This window comes from Diabrotica virgifera, chromosome 2 (assembly GCF_917563875.1).
Source record: "Diabrotica virgifera virgifera chromosome 2, PGI_DIABVI_V3a".
Lineage (NCBI taxonomy): Eukaryota > Metazoa > Arthropoda > Insecta > Coleoptera > Chrysomelidae > Diabrotica > Diabrotica virgifera.
Genome location: NC_065444.1, coordinates 53,299,574 through 53,317,091, shown reverse-complemented (window position 1 = coordinate 53,317,091; position 17,518 = coordinate 53,299,574). Strand labels below are relative to the sequence as shown.

Here is a 17,518-nt window from a genome sequence, read left to right as displayed (position 1 = left end):
CCCCATAAAATTTTTATGTAAACATATTTAAAAAGAAGCCGCAACTCGATAAAAACTGCCTTGTCGAAAAAATACTAAGGGGCAAAAAAGTTTTAGAAATATTGAATTTAACTAATGGTACCACAATAAAAATTTAATTGGAACGTACAAAAAAGTTTGGGAGGGTTTAAGGGAACAAAACCCCCATAAAATTTTTATGGGGTGCACAAATTTCACTATAATTTTTTTTTAAGATTTTCCTGCCATAAGAATGCCACATGTCCATTTTTAATAAAAAAATCTCTAATAGTTTTCGATATATTCGAAAAAATCGATTTTCATTTTGTAACTTCAAAGGGCTGTAACTTTTTTTATGTGCATATTTGTATTAAGGTAAATTAGGTTCATTCGAACTATTTTTGGTCTCAGAATATGTGAGTTAATTTATGACCTGTATTTTCGTTACACCCTGTATATTATGTACCTACATTTTAAAATATGCAAACGTAACTTGTATTAAAAAAACATAGAGTAATATTTTACTTGTAAAAAAGTTAAGGAAAGTGTGTTCCGGCACTGCTAATTTTGCCATGACACCACTGATAATAATTATGTTACTTATTAGATTGTATATGTATTACTGAATAAAAAATTGAAAACCATTTCAAATTATGATTACGTACGTCATCCGTCTAGGTCTAGAGATGAATAACGTCACTAGTATGATATATACGCCAAAAAATCGCAATTTAAAAGTAAAAATCTGTTTCGGGATTTTCCAAAAAGTAAATTTATTTCATAGTTTTGCCCCTCAGCATATAAACAAGAAGATGCTAAAGAAAGGTATATTAACAACACTTAAATTGTATAGAAAATAATGAAACTGTTTTATTTAAATACAAAAGAATTTAAAACCATTGCTTCTGATTATTCTTTTCTATTCAGGTAACTGAAGAATTTTTAATCATTGTTTAATATTTTTGAAAATTGTGATCTAAATGATAAATAAGGTATTAAAACAGTTTTGTTTTTAAATTTTAAGGAAGAAAAAGAAATACACTTTTTATAAATATATTATTTTGCCCACATTTTGAGCTACCACGTATATTTATACCCATAAATTGTAGCCGTTTCAATACGACTTATACTTGTAAATGTATAAATATAAGAATAAAAGAGCTGTTATTATACGAATCATAAAATTAATGTAGAGTTATGTTATTGTTGCGATCATTTTCTGTTTGATAATAATTTTACGTTTTATGTATCAACAAAAACAAACACTATTCCTCTCCTCAAACGTTTGTCGGTTGCCGGGCCGCGGGCCGCAACTCGCGCGTTGCGTGTGTATTTCCCTCAGCCGAAGCGAACGAGCGAGAATCGGTGTGTGCCGTGTCGAGGGCCGGCGTGTTCCATCGCGGCCGCGGACGCCCATTGGCCCGAACAGCACCTGCTCGGATTGGCACGGTCGTGGAGGGGCGCCATTACTCTCTAGTACCGCGGATAAGGCATAGAGGGCTATAGACTGAACATACATGGGTCATAAAGGATTCGAAGAAGTAGAGGAGAAGGACGCGTAACAAATACTCTGCAATAGGGTTAAACGACGTTGTTGATATTAGTCTAAGTGCCCGGTCGTAAACGTAGAGCGTGTGCCGTCTTTCAGACTATGAGATATAGTGCGCGTCGGTGTAGTGATTGGAGCCTTGCACGACAGCAATGAGTTCCAAATTTATCATTGATAGTATGTTACCTAAGTACCATCAACAATTCCATCATCAACAATTGTTTCAAAGTCCAGTCAGCACTTCCTCCATCGAAGCCAGTTTAGCGTCCGTCGTCAACTACAGTTCTTCAGGCTCACCGAGCGGTTCTTCTCCTCAACATTCAAACAGTAGCGCTTCGTCGACTTCACCCGCCTCCAGAATGTACCCTTACGTTTCAGCAGCGACGGCAGCGGCCCATCACCACCATCAACAACAAGCGGTGGCCGCAGCAGCCTTCGGAGCCGCTGCCGCTTCGGGAAGCATGGTTCCCGGCGGATTCCCTTCAAGTGCCAGCACCGCCGCTTTGGCAGCGGCCGCAGCAGTAGATGCCGCCGCCGACAAGTCCTGCAGATACACCGCCGGCTTAGCTGGCAATGTCGGCCCTACAGATTCCATGGTAAACTACACATTGGGCCACCATCATCAAAACGGGGCTGCAGTTTCAGCGGCAGCTAGTTCTGTTAGTGCAGCATCCGCCTCCATGGCAGTGGCGGCACAATTCTACCACCAGGCAGCCTCCGCAGTCGTAGATCCATTGACTTCTTGTTCACAGACCACCGCTCCCGGCGGACAGCCCATTCCAGATATACCCAGATATCCCTGGATGTCAATCACAGGTAACTTTAGAAATTACATAATTCCGTTATCAGTATGTCGTTAATTGCGAGTGATACGCCATTAAATAAACGGTTATTACCCTATTATCAAAACACAGACGCGTTTATTGCTGAATAATAATTTATAATTGTTAATTATCAATTAATGTTGTTTAATGGCGTTTCGCTCGAGTTAATTAATTTATATTTGGGTCATAATAGCGTTATTTTGATTTTAGCTATCAACAACTTTTGTTTTTCCATTCTATAATCATTAAACATTATTTTTTCTGCGACGCATGCGTATTGATTAATTTTTCTTTAAGTATGTCATGCGGCCTTGTCGACATATGGCATTATGATGTTTTTTTATCTCATGTCTAGAAATATTTTGGTAATTATCAGTCATATTTCGCATTTGTCATAAGTTTGTTTTGTCTATGAGATGTTTTTTATAACTATTGTCTGTTACAGACAGAATCATTTAAGTAATTTTGTTTTAGTGCTTACAACATGCCAATTTTAAATTATATTGATTTGTATCTATAAATCGAATATCCTTATATTAGGTATATTATAATATCGTATTATGTCAAAACCAAAACATTATGAATATCTCAAGATGAAAATCTCCAGTTTTGAAATAATTACGATGCTTTATCCTTTATCCGTCTTGCAATACTCTACATACAAGAGTATCCTTTCTATTCTAGTCTCTACAAGAGTTACAGTTTACATTTTAATCTCTACATATCTTTGATTTATAATGGATTGTCTTCACCTAGGTATCTATCACTTGTTAAAAGGGCATTGCAGAAGAATTGCTGTCGTTAGCTTATTTAGCAAAGAAATACAAAGTCATGTTCCTCATTTTATTCTTAATCTTAATCCCCTTGAATCTTTCATGTGTAGGATTCGGTTCTTGGTTTTTCAGCAGGTACGACTCTTTTCATTAATTAGCTGTGTGTCGCTATATCCAGCTCTTACATATTTCTACGTTTCTTCTTGGTCTAACTAATATTTTTTTGCAATTTTCTTATGTTGTGTATTATCTTGAGACTAATGTATACCTATGTGCTATGTATACCTACTTTATTTTGGTTTTGTTTATCTGCATTCCCACTTTCTTCATTTCTTTTGCTTGGTTGGCTATTTGGTTTTGATTGCTTTTTTACAGGTATATTTTGTTTTTATTGCATTTCTTCACCTTAGTTTCTTCTTTTATACGTATGAATTACCTGCAGAATAAAGAATATTTTCGAATTCTCATTATTTAACCGAAAATGTTGTTTAAAGCGTAAATATTGGTATTTATTAACGCCTTAAACATCAAAATGTTATTTAAAGCAGTAAATGTTGATATCAACCTCCCAAAATGAGAATTTTTTATATAAATTTCATTTATCTTACCTAAATTTTTGCCGTCGGGAAACTGACTGATCTTAAGTCATATTTTGACTATCATCTCATTATCATCTATTCATTAAACATTTTTATTGCAATTATGTATGTTTTTATCGTTGAATTGGGGTCAATTAGGTATCATACCTTGATTTTAATTTTTTTTTAATATTAACACATATTATGATCTTCTTTATCTATTTCTATTCTATTTGTAAGAACAATTTCCAATAACAGAATATAGATTTATATGACTTTTATTTATTTTTATATTATTGTATGATTTTTACTTGGAAATGGAATAAAAAAGCGCTAGGTTTGATCCAAAGTTCCATGCTAATACACAATATCAGTTTGCGGCATTTATCTGTTACATTATTTGTTAAATAATTGATACTTAACTATGTCAAATGCCTTCTTATAATCAGTAAAACCGTCTTACGGAAATATGTTTAGATCCGTCTTTTTTATTTTTTTTAAGTACATGTTGTCTTCATTACTCTAAATTTATTATTGTCAATCAAACACTAAGTATTTTCACATAAGATTTCTAGATTCCTTGTAGAATTATGCTATTACTGAGAATCTGTCTACGTTAAAAATGTGAAGAAGTTGCTTTTTTTTCTGTTTCTCAGTGTCTATTTTTATTGTTGATGGCTACACAATAGGTACCCAGTCTCGACCAGTTAAAACATATGATCGATTTTTAAGCCACGAAATTCTGCATCTTCCGGATTCCGGATCATCGTCTACGATCTATCGTTCGTTGTAATTCTAATTGAAGCTGAAGACAGCTAAATTTTCCAATAGGTATAAAACAAATTTCTCTAATTCGCTTTACTTTTAGGGGTATAGGTACTTACTCGAACAGTGATGAGTGAGCTAAGAACCGGCAAAATAACGCAGAAGATGGAAAAACATAATGCGTTGTGTAATAAAAAGAGATGAAACTAGTAGAGGTGGGAAAATATCGGTAGAAACCCATACATTTAAATTACATTACATAATTTCCCACCTTAAGATATATCGGAGAAGTATGACAACTGTCACTGTGACAGGAGTCTTTTATAAAATTCTCCTGTCAGACATCTAAAGGTGGGAAACTATAGACTAAGTTTTCAATCTAATAGCACATAAAATAACATCAAAAATGTTACTCCACATCCCACCAGATTGAAAAGAATGGGAACCTTCTCTGGTTCTGCTGAGACTAAAGAACTAAAGAAGATGATCGGTGGTAACGCGCTGAGTAGATGGGACGTGAATTATAAATTGTAAAATTCATCTCCTCATCTTCTTTAGTCTCAGCATCCGTTATGGCTTGCAAATTTTAGAAGCGTCGGAGGTGTAACCAGAGAAGGTTCCCATTGTTTTCAATCTGGTGGGAAGTGGAGTGTGGAGTGGAACATTTTTGATGTTATTTTATGTGCTATTAGATTGAGTCTTTTGCTAGCAGTTGCCGCTAGGGCATCCCTGCCGTTTCGTTCGTTGCAATCCGTGATTGGGTCAGAGAGAGCAGCATATATGTGCCTCCTGATGAGAGACTAATAAGTTTCGAAACCGGTAGAGGTGCTTGCCGCACCCTCGATTGAACTAGAATTTAATGCGGCTGTAGTTTCGTGTTGCAACGAAATTGAAAATGGTTATTCATTTTTTGGTGGGAAACTATGTAGGCACCTAATGTAATGTAAATTTATGTTCCTATCAATAATTTTACACCTCTACTAGTTTCATCTCTTTTTATTGCACAACGTATTATGTTTTTAAACTTTTGCGTCGGTTATTAGCGCGCTCATCACTGTATACTCCATAATGGAACATATAGAGCTAAAAGAGTCCTGCCCTTCCGAGTTTCTGTCTTTGCTTCTGATTTTTTCTTCGACCTATCACTACCTGATGAGCCCCAATAGAGCAAAACGTATCAAATTTACTGGAAAACCAACTTTTAGATAAAACCGTCAGTCCTTCTTAATTCTTATTCAATTGCTGTATTTTTTTATTATTATCCCGGTTATCTATAGCGTTCTTCCCCTTCCTGTTCCCAGTTTTCAGCTTCGTCGGTCGTTCCATTCTCCAGGGTGAAGATTCCTTTGTGACATTGACTTCTGAATGCCGCCTATTGTCGTCCATTCTTTCTACATGACCATACCAGATCAGTTGTCTCCTTCGAATTTCGTCTATGATGGTTGACTTGACTCCCATTATATTTCTGACTTGCTCATTTTGTATTCTTTCAAGCTTTGATTTTCTAGCCGATCTTCTCCAGAAGTCCATTTCCAACGCAAGTAGGCGTCGTTCCAGTGATTTAGTAAGTTGCCATGTTTCGCATCCATAGAGTATAATTTTAAAGATGGAGTTAAAGATGAGATGTTTTCTTTGATTAGATAGTTCTTTTGACCATAGCATCGGGTTTAGGCATCCAAAATCACCCTTTTTCCTTTCACGATCCTTTGCTCTATCTCTTTTTCGAAGCGCCCACGCCCACTCTTGTTGATTGTTGAATGTTTTGATAATCCTTATATATAACTTGGTTTACATCGCCCTCCCTTGGATCCGCCACTGTAATAAACCAGCTTAAACCAAAAATAGACAAAATGGAAGAATGGTAAGAAAGTAGAAGTAAATAATTTTACGTAATCAAAGCAGGAGATTAGAACGCACATAAAAGTAAAATACGCATTACTTCAGTTTAGCGTATACCTACCTACTACATACTCGTTAATTTATTAGGCTTAATTTTTGGGCGTCTCATTTTTTTATAGATAAAGAAACAAACATATTCAAAACATCAATATAAAAATTTTAACTTTACGTGGAGTGGGGCTTTCGATTATTATTTATCTTTATGGATTTATCCGTCGGAAACAGCCGATTTTTCTTCGCAATAAATTAAATTAATTAGTATTGTACCCTCGGAGATCGGTGAAAAAAATTTACACCCAAAATAACAAAATTCAGTTTGGCAACACTGTGTGAATGTTGATAGTAGCATATCCCTTTTAAGATAAACAGAACTGTAATTTAATCCAGACAAATTAATATATTTTTGTGCCAATAAAAATGAGATTTTTCAACCAAATAATGTTTCAAATAGGGTAATTTCGCCTGTTCGCGTCCATTTAGTGCAGTTGGTAAGTTTGAAGAAGAAAATAGAAATGTCCCAGCACTTATTTCAATGAAAGATTTATGTAATGTGTTCATTATATAGTCTATTTTAAGGTTAACTCTTAGTTTAGTTCAAAACATCTTGTGTTTTTCTTTTAAATAAACAAATTTCAGAATTAAGCGTTTCACCCACTTTGCGTCCACAAAATCCAAATTGCCTCCACTAGTAGACCATTTGGCGTCCACCAGGTTAGAATAGGAATGTAAAGCCAATATTTTTAAGATCATGTAAAGAAAGACTGGATTTTAACAATTTGTTTATTTAAGAATATATAGTTATTTAAAAATTAAAATTATCATGTTTTTGGCTATATCATAGTCACAAAACAATACAATAATTTTGTCTAATCTTACCACCACAAGAAATGTTGAATCATATTAACTATGAGACAAGGTATGATTATTAAGGCCTTAGAATTTTAATTAATGACACAAGTCACATTAAAAAGACTTTGGCCTCTAAATAACTTAATCCTACAAATCGAGTGCATTTTAGATGATACCATCTAATACACTTCTTGTCACAACCAATGTTTTTCTCATCGTCATCTTCTACATCTGAAATTAGTACATCGTCACATTCAGGACATTTACTCATTCCACGACTGGTTAATTTTCTTTCTTAAATGCTATATCTACCATTTCCTGTGTGACTTCTTGAAGAAAATGTATCTTCTTTTTTCGTTTCGGAGCAGTTTTACGAACCATGTTAGAATCTTTTAAAGTTTTTTTTCTGTTCTTGTTTCTCTATTCCTTCTAACTTTCTTTTTTGTATTGCTTCCTGCTTTTCGTTCTTGATCTTCTCTTTATCTTCATAATACTTTCTCCAAGCAGCAGAATATATGACTGCTGGAGTTCTTTGAATTTCTTTTCTGGCTTTGTTAGAAATTTCAGGCAACATCAGGTGGTTTTTAAATGGATCAGGGATTTTCTTTTGTTAATTCTCCAACACAGCTGAAGCTGGTCGTACTCGAGGAGACTTTTCTAAAAAGGTTGGTAGCGATGCAATTGATGCTGATAAGTCGAAGAAGTCGAAAGCGGTTCTGGCTTTTGTTCCTTAGTAAGAGTATCTAACAATTCCTGTTTTTTTAGCCATGCAGCTACCTTTTTTCACCATCTACTCCTAGCGCTGGCTCCGGTCCAGTTTCTTTACTCCATCTGGTCTGCGCCCACTGATTTTGTCCAATATTGTGGTCTTGGGAATAGCATATCCTTTTCATATTTGTCTTATCGATGTCTTCTTCTCTCGAATTTCATTTAACGCTTTTTTTAAATCTTCTTCTATGTATGTTCTCTTTTCCTTATTTTTTCTTGTCTCTGAAGAACTGATCTTAAACAGAACATTTGGAATCAAAAAAATTACTTACTTCATTCAAATCATTCATTTCAATCAACTATATAATACATTTTAAATTTCCAAAGAATTTAGTCGTATGTTGAAAAAAGGACGCAATTTGTTCTCTTGTTATCCCTTGTAGGTATAGTTTGCGTCCATTGCGGACGCAAAGTGTAAGTTTTAGAAATTCGGTGTACTAATTCGCGTCCACCTTATTTTAACTGTTAACTATAAAAAATATAAGCAAATTCATAATTAATATTACTCCTTTTTTAATTATTAAAGTCTAAAAACAGCTATTTATCGTAAAATTCACATAAAAAAATAAAATACTTACCGTTAACCGTGCTGCTGCACACTATTTTTTTCTCAATATTAGGCACATCCGCACTTTCTTTTTGACAAGACAAAACTAAAAATTATTTTAAACAGGATTGGTTGGGCGTATGAAAGTTTTGTCTGTGTGTGCATGTGTCTTATATATTGAGGTATTAGCGGTAATAACTCTTCGTTTTATTGGCGCGTTAGTATACTTATTTTCGAGAATTTTCAAAAGAAGAGCCGTAAAATGGACGCGAATTGGGCGATGGACGCGAACAGGCGAAATGACCCTATGATGCAAAATAATTTTGAATTGGTTTCTGCTAATGAGCTTGCTTTTTTGTCATTAAAGTAGAAAAAATTTTAAATTTTAAATTTATTCTTTATTATCATTATTGTCCAGTTCTCGTCTTATTATTTTCACTGTATTAATATCCCTCGAATAATTTATAATGATTAATGCGATGTTAAAACATTTTATCGTTAGCGGCTTCTGGAGTGTCTGAGACATATCTAATTTCATTGATAAAATGCGCAGTCCCACCGATTTCCACTTGAACATACCATGATAATACCAGAAACCAGAATACTGGAATCTTCTTGGATCAAAATTGTCTTCATTTTTATTTTGATCTTCTTTTCTTCCTCTTTATATGTAATTCTACTTGTTCATTGTCATATTGATACTTCTACATTTAAGGTTGTAACTCCATGATTTCATCTTTTGCGCTGTTGGCCGAAACTTCTTCTACCGATTGTTTAATTATCTCTTGCTATTTTGACCACACGTGTCTCCCCCATTCTGGTTATGTGGTTATTCCATTCTTTTTTCTATTTCAGTTATTATACACTTATATGTTACATTTTCTTCTAATGTCTTTACTCCTCTTTCAATTTCAATCTCTCAGCGTATTTCCTGTAATACTCAATTTCTCAGTACTCTCATTTCTGCCGTTTCTAGTAATCTTTGCGTTGTGACTGTATCCTGTATCGGTTCTTGTTTCTGATGCATGTCATTATTGGTTTTGCACTGGCTTTATAATAAATTCCTGACTTCACCTCAGTGTTAATACATCGGTTTCGCCATTTCGGTCGGTTAACTTAACTGATGCGCCAATATCTTAAATATTATCCTTTGGGGAGATATACATATGGTTGAATTTCAGGTGTATTCTGATCATAACAACAGTATTTACATTATTTTTTTCTTTTTACCTTTATGTCAATATCTGGGGGCTTGCGTCTCGGTGTTACTCACTCCACAGGTCCTTACCGGATGAGCGTGTACGCTTAAAAAACCGGAATATAGATACACAAATGAAAGAGCTGTGTAGGATAAACAAACATTAAGTTTAACCTTAGGCTACGGTCAGACAAGCGACAATTACGGCGCTGTTAGAGCAGTAAAATAAAATTCGAAAAATGGGTCCCACTATACTCACTGTAGACCCCATTTTTCGAGCTTCATTTTACTGCTCTTACAGCGCCGTAATTGTCGCTTGTCTGGCCGTAGGCTAAGAGGCAAAGTAGGTATAGAACGAAGTGGTAAGGTGCATCATGCAAAATCGAAGAAACCAAAGGTGGGTCAAAACCCGAATGGAACCTGCACATAAATCGAATGATTAAGAAGAATGGAGTACTAAATATGTATATCAAGAGATAAATCACTAGCTGGAAGGCGATCAACGGTAATACCAAGACAATTTTGGTTACATACTCTCTAAAACCGAGTAATTACCCTAAGGATGAACCGACATAAGAGTATATAAGGGCAGAAGAACATTAATGTCTGACGTTAAAGTCTGATAAAAGAGAATGGAAATAAAGAAAATCAAGAACCGAGATCTAAAGTCGCAATAGGAAAAAATCAAAGAAAAGCAACTGAAGCAAAGATACTTTGTTTGGTTTTTTTCTCGAGAAGATATTTGATGGAGGAAAAAAGTTTTAAACGCTATAGAATAGTAGGTCTAAGTATAGAAGATATCTTTGGTCACAAAATCATGATACCAATAACACTAAAGGCGATTCCAGAGCAATAATCTTAAATAGAAATCTGAGGAAAGAAATTATCTGAGTTATCTAAATCTTTGACCTAAGAATATTTCAGCTGACGCATAATGCGGATTAAACCTAACCAATATCTTGTATTATTTTAAGCTCACAAAATGTTCTTGGAACCGCTTCCATTATCTGACAGACAGGAATAAACTCCAAATACTTAAGTCACGGGAATATCTCAGCAGATATGCCTGTAGTGCTGTGAAATACCAATCGCCTTTACGATGCCCACGTCTTGATTTGGACTTTAAAGGATTTCTTAAGAAACTGTGATCAAATAACAAGGTATCCTTGACATAGGTGCTAGATAAGTTAATCACAGGAAATGATGCCGTTGAGCAAATTAGCAAAACAGTAAGCACAATCATGTTTCATAGGCCCGAAATATTTTTGTGAAATAACCAAAAGCCACATTTAAAAGTGTCTTGTTTACTAACCAAAAGTGATATGTAATACCTTTTACATATCTAGAGACAAGGAGCATAATATCCTCTAGAAATCTGATTATGTTGTGCCAAGTATTGACTCCACTAGATCTCGTACTAGGTAAAGTCGACTTATTGTGTTTATTTAAAGACTGGTTCATTAAAATCTCGTATGTCCGATCGGGTTCCTAGGTGCGATCCTGAGTATTCACACTCAGTAAGTTAACTTTCTTGCTGCTGAAATATTAAGGTTTAATTGATTGATTGTTTTAATCAACGTTGTTATTTTTTCTTCTTCTTATATGAGGCCTTTGGCCCGTTTCTGTATGATCTTCAAATCTGTGACGTTGATTGTTAAATTTCTTGCCATCTTTTAATGCATTTTTCGGATGCTCTGGTGTTAGTATGTTAGTTTTAACTCCCTTTCTATTCTGACTAGTTCCTCCATTCCTATCCATTCTTGTGACATGTTGGTGAGGATCGCATTTTCGCCATCGTGGAATAACCTGGATGTGACAGGACTTTTTCTGGTGCTCTGGTGCCTGTTAGTTTTAACTCACTTGCTATTCTGACTAGTTCCCCAATTCCTATCCATTCGTGTGATTTACTGGTGAGGATTCCGTCTTCCTTATCGTGGAATATCCTAATGTGATAGATATATCTTATTTGGTCTATCTGCTAGTGTTTTATTAATTTCATTCTCAAGTTTCCTTGTTGTTCCTCTTCAATCTCTATCTTTGGTCTTCGTCCTTCTACTACCAAAAGTTCCATAGTCCCCGTTTTCTGGCTATGTGATCAAAGCAATTTAGGTATAGGTACTCGGTTTACCTTTTTTAATAGCTTGTCTTTTGTAAGAAGGACTTCTTGAATTGACAGCTTGAGTACGAGAGAGAATTCGTGGGGGATATGTACGAGGGAGTTCCTGTTTTATCTTGTTATGGGATGTTCTGACAGAGAAGGTAAGGATGGAGGTTCCTTGGTCAATGCTCTTTGGGAATAATATTGTGTTGGTGGATGAGAGCAAACAAATTTATAGAAGTTAAAGCGTTGGAGAAAGGTCATTGGCAAGAACTGAAAGGAAAGATATACAAGAGTATGGTCAGGCCTGCGTTGGTGTACGTAGGTGAAGTGTGGCCGGTAAAGATTCAGGAAAAGAAAATGGATTTAACTGAAATGAAAATGTTTATGGACAAGATCAGGAACAACGTGATTAGGGAAAGACCCGGGGTGGAAGAACTATTTAACAGAGGACTTGGGAGAAAAATGCTTAAATGAAGGACGCACAATAGACAGAATGAATGGCGAAGAAGACATGTTTTTTATAGTCCAATAATTTCTCAGCAATTTGTCTGGCTATGTACATAGCCGCTATTGTTGATAAGATATATTTTGTCAAAAACCTTGTTGCCCTTCACTGATTATGTATTTTTTTACTTAATGAGTTGAGCAAATTAATGGTACCGTAGTTGTTAGGATTTTTAATATTTCATTTTTAATCCACTTATGTGTTATCTTCTTCCTCTAAAATTTTCTGAGAAAATACCCCTGCAAGTTAACTTATTATTATAATCCACTCCGTATGTTAAAAGTTCATTATTTTGTATGACCTCGGATGGGATCCTTTTTTTACACTTTCATTTTCACTAATAAATAAAAGAACATATTTTTTATTACCTAGTAAGGTTTAATAATTTTTATTTGATCTCAAAATACTCACTTTCTCAACCAAATTTTTTTGTATCAATTATTTCAACCTGTCACCAACCGAAAATACGTCTCTGACCTCACATGTATTTAAGTAATAATACTTATCACACAAATAATCTATTTATACTACCAGATGGCATAATACATTTTTTTCTTTCACCTCCAATGGTGTTTCGTAAGTTCCTATAATGGAGAAATAATTATATTTCGCAATATGTAGAACAATCTGCCGTCTGTTGTCTGTGGTAGGTCTGTCTCTCAATATACAAAAATCTTGAATCAATTTATTAATACATATTATGACGATTTCAATGGATTTAAAGAGTGTTAATATATTTTGAAATAATTATAATTATGTTGATCTTCGTGTTCTAATACTTGGTGTTGCAATACTTGGGACACATTACAAGAGGCGAAAGATATGAACTGCTTCGAATAATTATGCAGGGGAAGATAGCAGGAAAAAGGTCCATAGGAAGAAGACGAAACTCCTGGCTAAAGAATCTACGGGAATGGTATAGCTGTAGCAACAACGAATTGTTTCGGTCAGCAGTTTCGAAAATACGTATAGCCCTGATGATCGCCAACCTTCGGAACGAAGATGGCACTTGAAGAAGAAGAAGAAGGTGTTTTAAATCAATTTCTTATTCATATTTTATTATCGGAATAACCAGAATTATTCAAGGAAATATCAACTTCACCTACTGGTTTTGAAACGGACAATGCCGTCTAAAAAATAAGTATACTTCTCTGTCGCAGGTGTTTGGATCCAAAGACATAAGTACATAGGGAAGTAGGTAAAGAAGTTTAAAATATTATAAAACCATCATACGACCAATAGCCAACATATGGCGTAGAAACATGTATCATGATCATGGCCATAACAGAAAATATGTACAATAAACCTTATTAATACTTTTGAAAGAAAGATAATCCAACGCCCTGAAGGGCACTAAGGATTATGAGAAAGAAATATATTAAGGAGGATATTGGGACTCATTTGTGACAATGGTACTATATGGAGAATAAGGAGGTCCATGTCACCAGCCCCCCCTTTTTCGATTTGAGGGTCAAAAAAAAGCTCATTCGTTTGTATTGCGTTAGTACTGGATTGTATCACCCTTCATTCGTTTGTACTGCCCCCACCCTTTTAAATCTGCCTGGAGGGGCTGGTGACATGCCATCCCCCCTTTTTCGATTTGAGGGTCAAAAAAAAGCTCATTGGTTTGTATTGCGTTAGTACTGGATTGTATCACCCTTCATTCGTTTGTACTGCCCCCACCCTTTTAAATCTGCCTGGAGGGGCTGGTGACATGCCATCCCCCCCTTTTTCGATCTGGGGGTCCGGGATGGGTATGTTCGTTTGTACTGCGTTAGTATCGGATTGTATCGTCCTTATTTTGTTTGTACTGCCCCCACCCGTCTAGATTGGCCTGGGGGGCCTGTGACATGCTACCCTGTACTCTGCACTTTTTGCCTTCTAAATGTCGAAAATAGGCTATTTCGTTTGTACTGCGTTAGTACTGGATTGTATCACCCTTCATTCGTTTGTACTGCTTCCACCCTTTTAAATCTGCCTGGAGGGGCTGGTGACATGCCATCCCCCCTTTTTCGATGTGGGGGTCCGGGATGGGTATGTTCGTTTGTACTACGTTAGTATCGAATTGTATCGCCCTTATTTTGTTTGTACCGCCCCCACCCGTCTAGATTGGCCTGGGGGGCCAGTGACATGCTACCCCTCTACTATGCATTCTTTGCCATCTCAATGTCAAAAATAGGCTATTTCGTTTGTACTGCGTTAGTACTGGATTGTACCGACCTTATTTTGTTTGTACTACCCCTACCCTTCTACATTTAAAACAGAGAAGGATTAGTGCTAGGAGTAAGGACACAAAATCAGCCAAACCTTGCACATAGTAACACCGTGGGTGTAAAATTTGGTAAATTCGTCAAAAATGAAACGAATTAAATTTTGAAACTGAAAAACAGGCTTACAAGCCACTCTCCACTCTCCATGGGGAATGAAAATTTACCCCCTCAGATGGATCTCGGAGTAGTAGCGATTTGAAAAATGGTACATGTATTTGTTGGAGATATTTTGAACATCATTTTCAATCAGAAATCAGAGCAGCGACCTTGTCTTTTCCTACTAGGAAGAAATTTATCCATCCCCTCAATAAATTTTACAGTTTCAGACGCTATCGATATGATTATCAAAGATCTTATGCGGCGTATTCCGAAATGCACTCTTCGTTGTACAATTTCAACCTCTCTGGATAACTGATTAACTGAAACATACATACGGCAGAATTCATTGGAATCGAAAATTATTAAAAGTATGTATTTGGAACATTAAATGAAAAGTTCCCACAATCAATATCTTTCTTACCATCTAATGTCAGAGACCAGATAACAATAATTGCAGCTGCTATGTTCTGGCAATTTGTTTTCTAGAAAGGTTTGTATTGTTCATTTATGACTGCAATAAGATTCAGAATTTCCGTAGGTATTTCATTATTTGTAAAATAAATATAGTGTCAAAAACTTGCTTATACATTTGACGCACTGTCCGTCAACGTGTTAATTGACTCTACAGATTCAGTGCCAAAACGAGACATTTTTATAGGAAAATATTTGCAAGGATATTAAATGTCAAACTGACCTATTAAATAAACAATGACATTGCAATTTTCGATTTCTACTATGGAATTATCGCTGTATAGACCAGGGCGGATCTGTTTTGAGGTGGATGTGAGAGGTGGCATTCCGATTTTTGCAGATAAAATTAGGTGACAACTTCAGTAATTATAATTGAGTTACGCTCCTTCTCAAATATGTTTGGAACATTATTAAAAAAATTTTAAATATTTAAAAATTTCGAAAAACATCGTTTTTTTTCAACTTTCATTGCTTGTAACTTAAAAACGATTCATTTTGGAACAAAGTCATAGGGAAATAAAATAAAGATAATTGAATTTTGTATGATATACGACACGACTGCTATAAAATATCTTAAATGATTATCCTTTCTGCAAAATAGCAATAAATAAAAAATAAGAGGGCAAAATAAGCCTCTTTTTATTCAATGTTTTTCAACCACTTTGGTTGCACTTAGAACCTTCGTATTTTACTTAGAAAGTTCTTACAACATACTCAATCCGTCCACCAAATTTTATTAAAATCGACATAGATTTTGCATAATAATTTTGCAATCTAAATTTTTTTAGAAAAAGTTCAAATTTTTTAAAAACTTTCTGAACAAAAAGTAGACCTGTTAGAAGTTTGCTAATTTTTTTACATATCGAGAGGTACTTTACCAATCCAATACACTTTACAAAATTAAAATCGGGTTATTTAAGCGGCCTCAGCACTGTTTTAAGGATATAAACAATTTTTTTGCTTATAAACAAATATAGTGAGGACGTTTGAGTTGGAATAAATTCATTTTCTCGAGAATGGGCAACTCTGGAGATAAATCCCTAAACAGGTCGATTTTTATATTTAAATTATAATTTTTGGGATATCTATCATACTACTAACGTCATCCATCTGGGTGTGATGACGTAATCGATGATTTTTTTAAACGAAAATGTGGGTCGTGTGCTAGCTTATTTGAAACATTATTCAATTCTCTATTTATTACATAATTATTTATACAGGGTGCCCAAATTTTTTTTTTAATTAATTGAGACAAACAGAAGAAAGTATTTAATTTAGTTAATTCGAGATACATTTTACTGTTGTCCTAAACCAGAAAAAAATGTTTATTTGATAAATAACAGAAAAATGAATTTATTCGTATTTATTAACTTAAACGTCCTCACTGTATTTGTTTATAAGCCAAAAAATTGTGTATAACTTTAAAACATTGCTGAGGCCGATTAAATAAACCAACTTAAGTTCTGTAAAGTGTATTAGATAGGTAGGGCGTATCTTTATATGCAAAAAAATGAGCAAACTTCTACATAATGGTCTACTTTTTGTTCAGGAAGTTTATAAAAAATTTTAACTTTTTTAAAAAAATTTAGATTGCAAAATTATTATGCAAAACCTATTAAGTGTATTTTATAGTCGTATATCATAAAAAATTCAATTATCTTTATTTTATTTCCCTACGACTTCGTTCCAAAATGAATGGTTTTAAAAACGATTGAAAAGTTTTCAACAGAGAGGTTGAAATTGTACAACGAAGAGTGCATTTCGGAATGCGCCGCATGAGATCTTTGATTTTCATATCGATAGCGTGTAAAACTGTAAAATTTATTGAAGGGATGGATAAATTTCTTCCTGGGAGGAAAAGGCAAGGTCGCTCCTCTGATTTCTGATCGAAAATGGTGTTCAAAATATCTCCAACAAATACATGTACCATTTTTCAAATCGGTAGCGTAGAACTACTCCGACATACATCTGAGGGTGTAACTTTCCATTCCCCATGGAGAGTGGCTTGCAAGCCTGTTTTTCAGTTTCAAAATGTAATTCGTTACATTTTTGACGAATTTACCAAATTTTACACCCGCGGTGTTACTATAATAGTTTTGGCTAATTTTGTGTCCTTACTCCTAGCATTAATCCCCTGTTTTAAATGTAGAAGGGTAGCATGTCACTGGCCCCCCAGGCCAATCTAGACGGGTGGGGGCGGTACAAACAAAATAAGGGCGATATAATCCGATACTAACGCAGTACAAACGAACATACCCATCCCGGACCACCATATCGAAAAAGGGGGATGGCATGTCACCAACCCCTCCAGACAGATTTAAAAGG

At 35.0% G+C, this 17,518-nt stretch overlaps 1 protein-coding gene across 2 annotated transcripts in view; it reads left to right on the top strand.

Moving 5' to 3' along the window:
- Positions 1 to 1,483: 1,483 nt before the first annotated feature.
- The window catches only part of LOC114346319 (homeobox protein abdominal-A homolog), a 378,791-nt gene continuing 362,756 nt past the window's right edge, over positions 1,484 to 17,518 (top strand). For both annotated transcript variants that reach the window (XM_050642572.1, XM_050642571.1), the window contains exon 1: positions 1,484 to 2,362. In XM_050642572.1, coding sequence (XP_050498529.1) covers positions 1,699 to 2,362 — 664 coding nt within the window. In that variant the 5' untranslated portion in view covers positions 1,484 to 1,698. The remainder of the gene's footprint in view (positions 2,363 to 17,518) is intronic.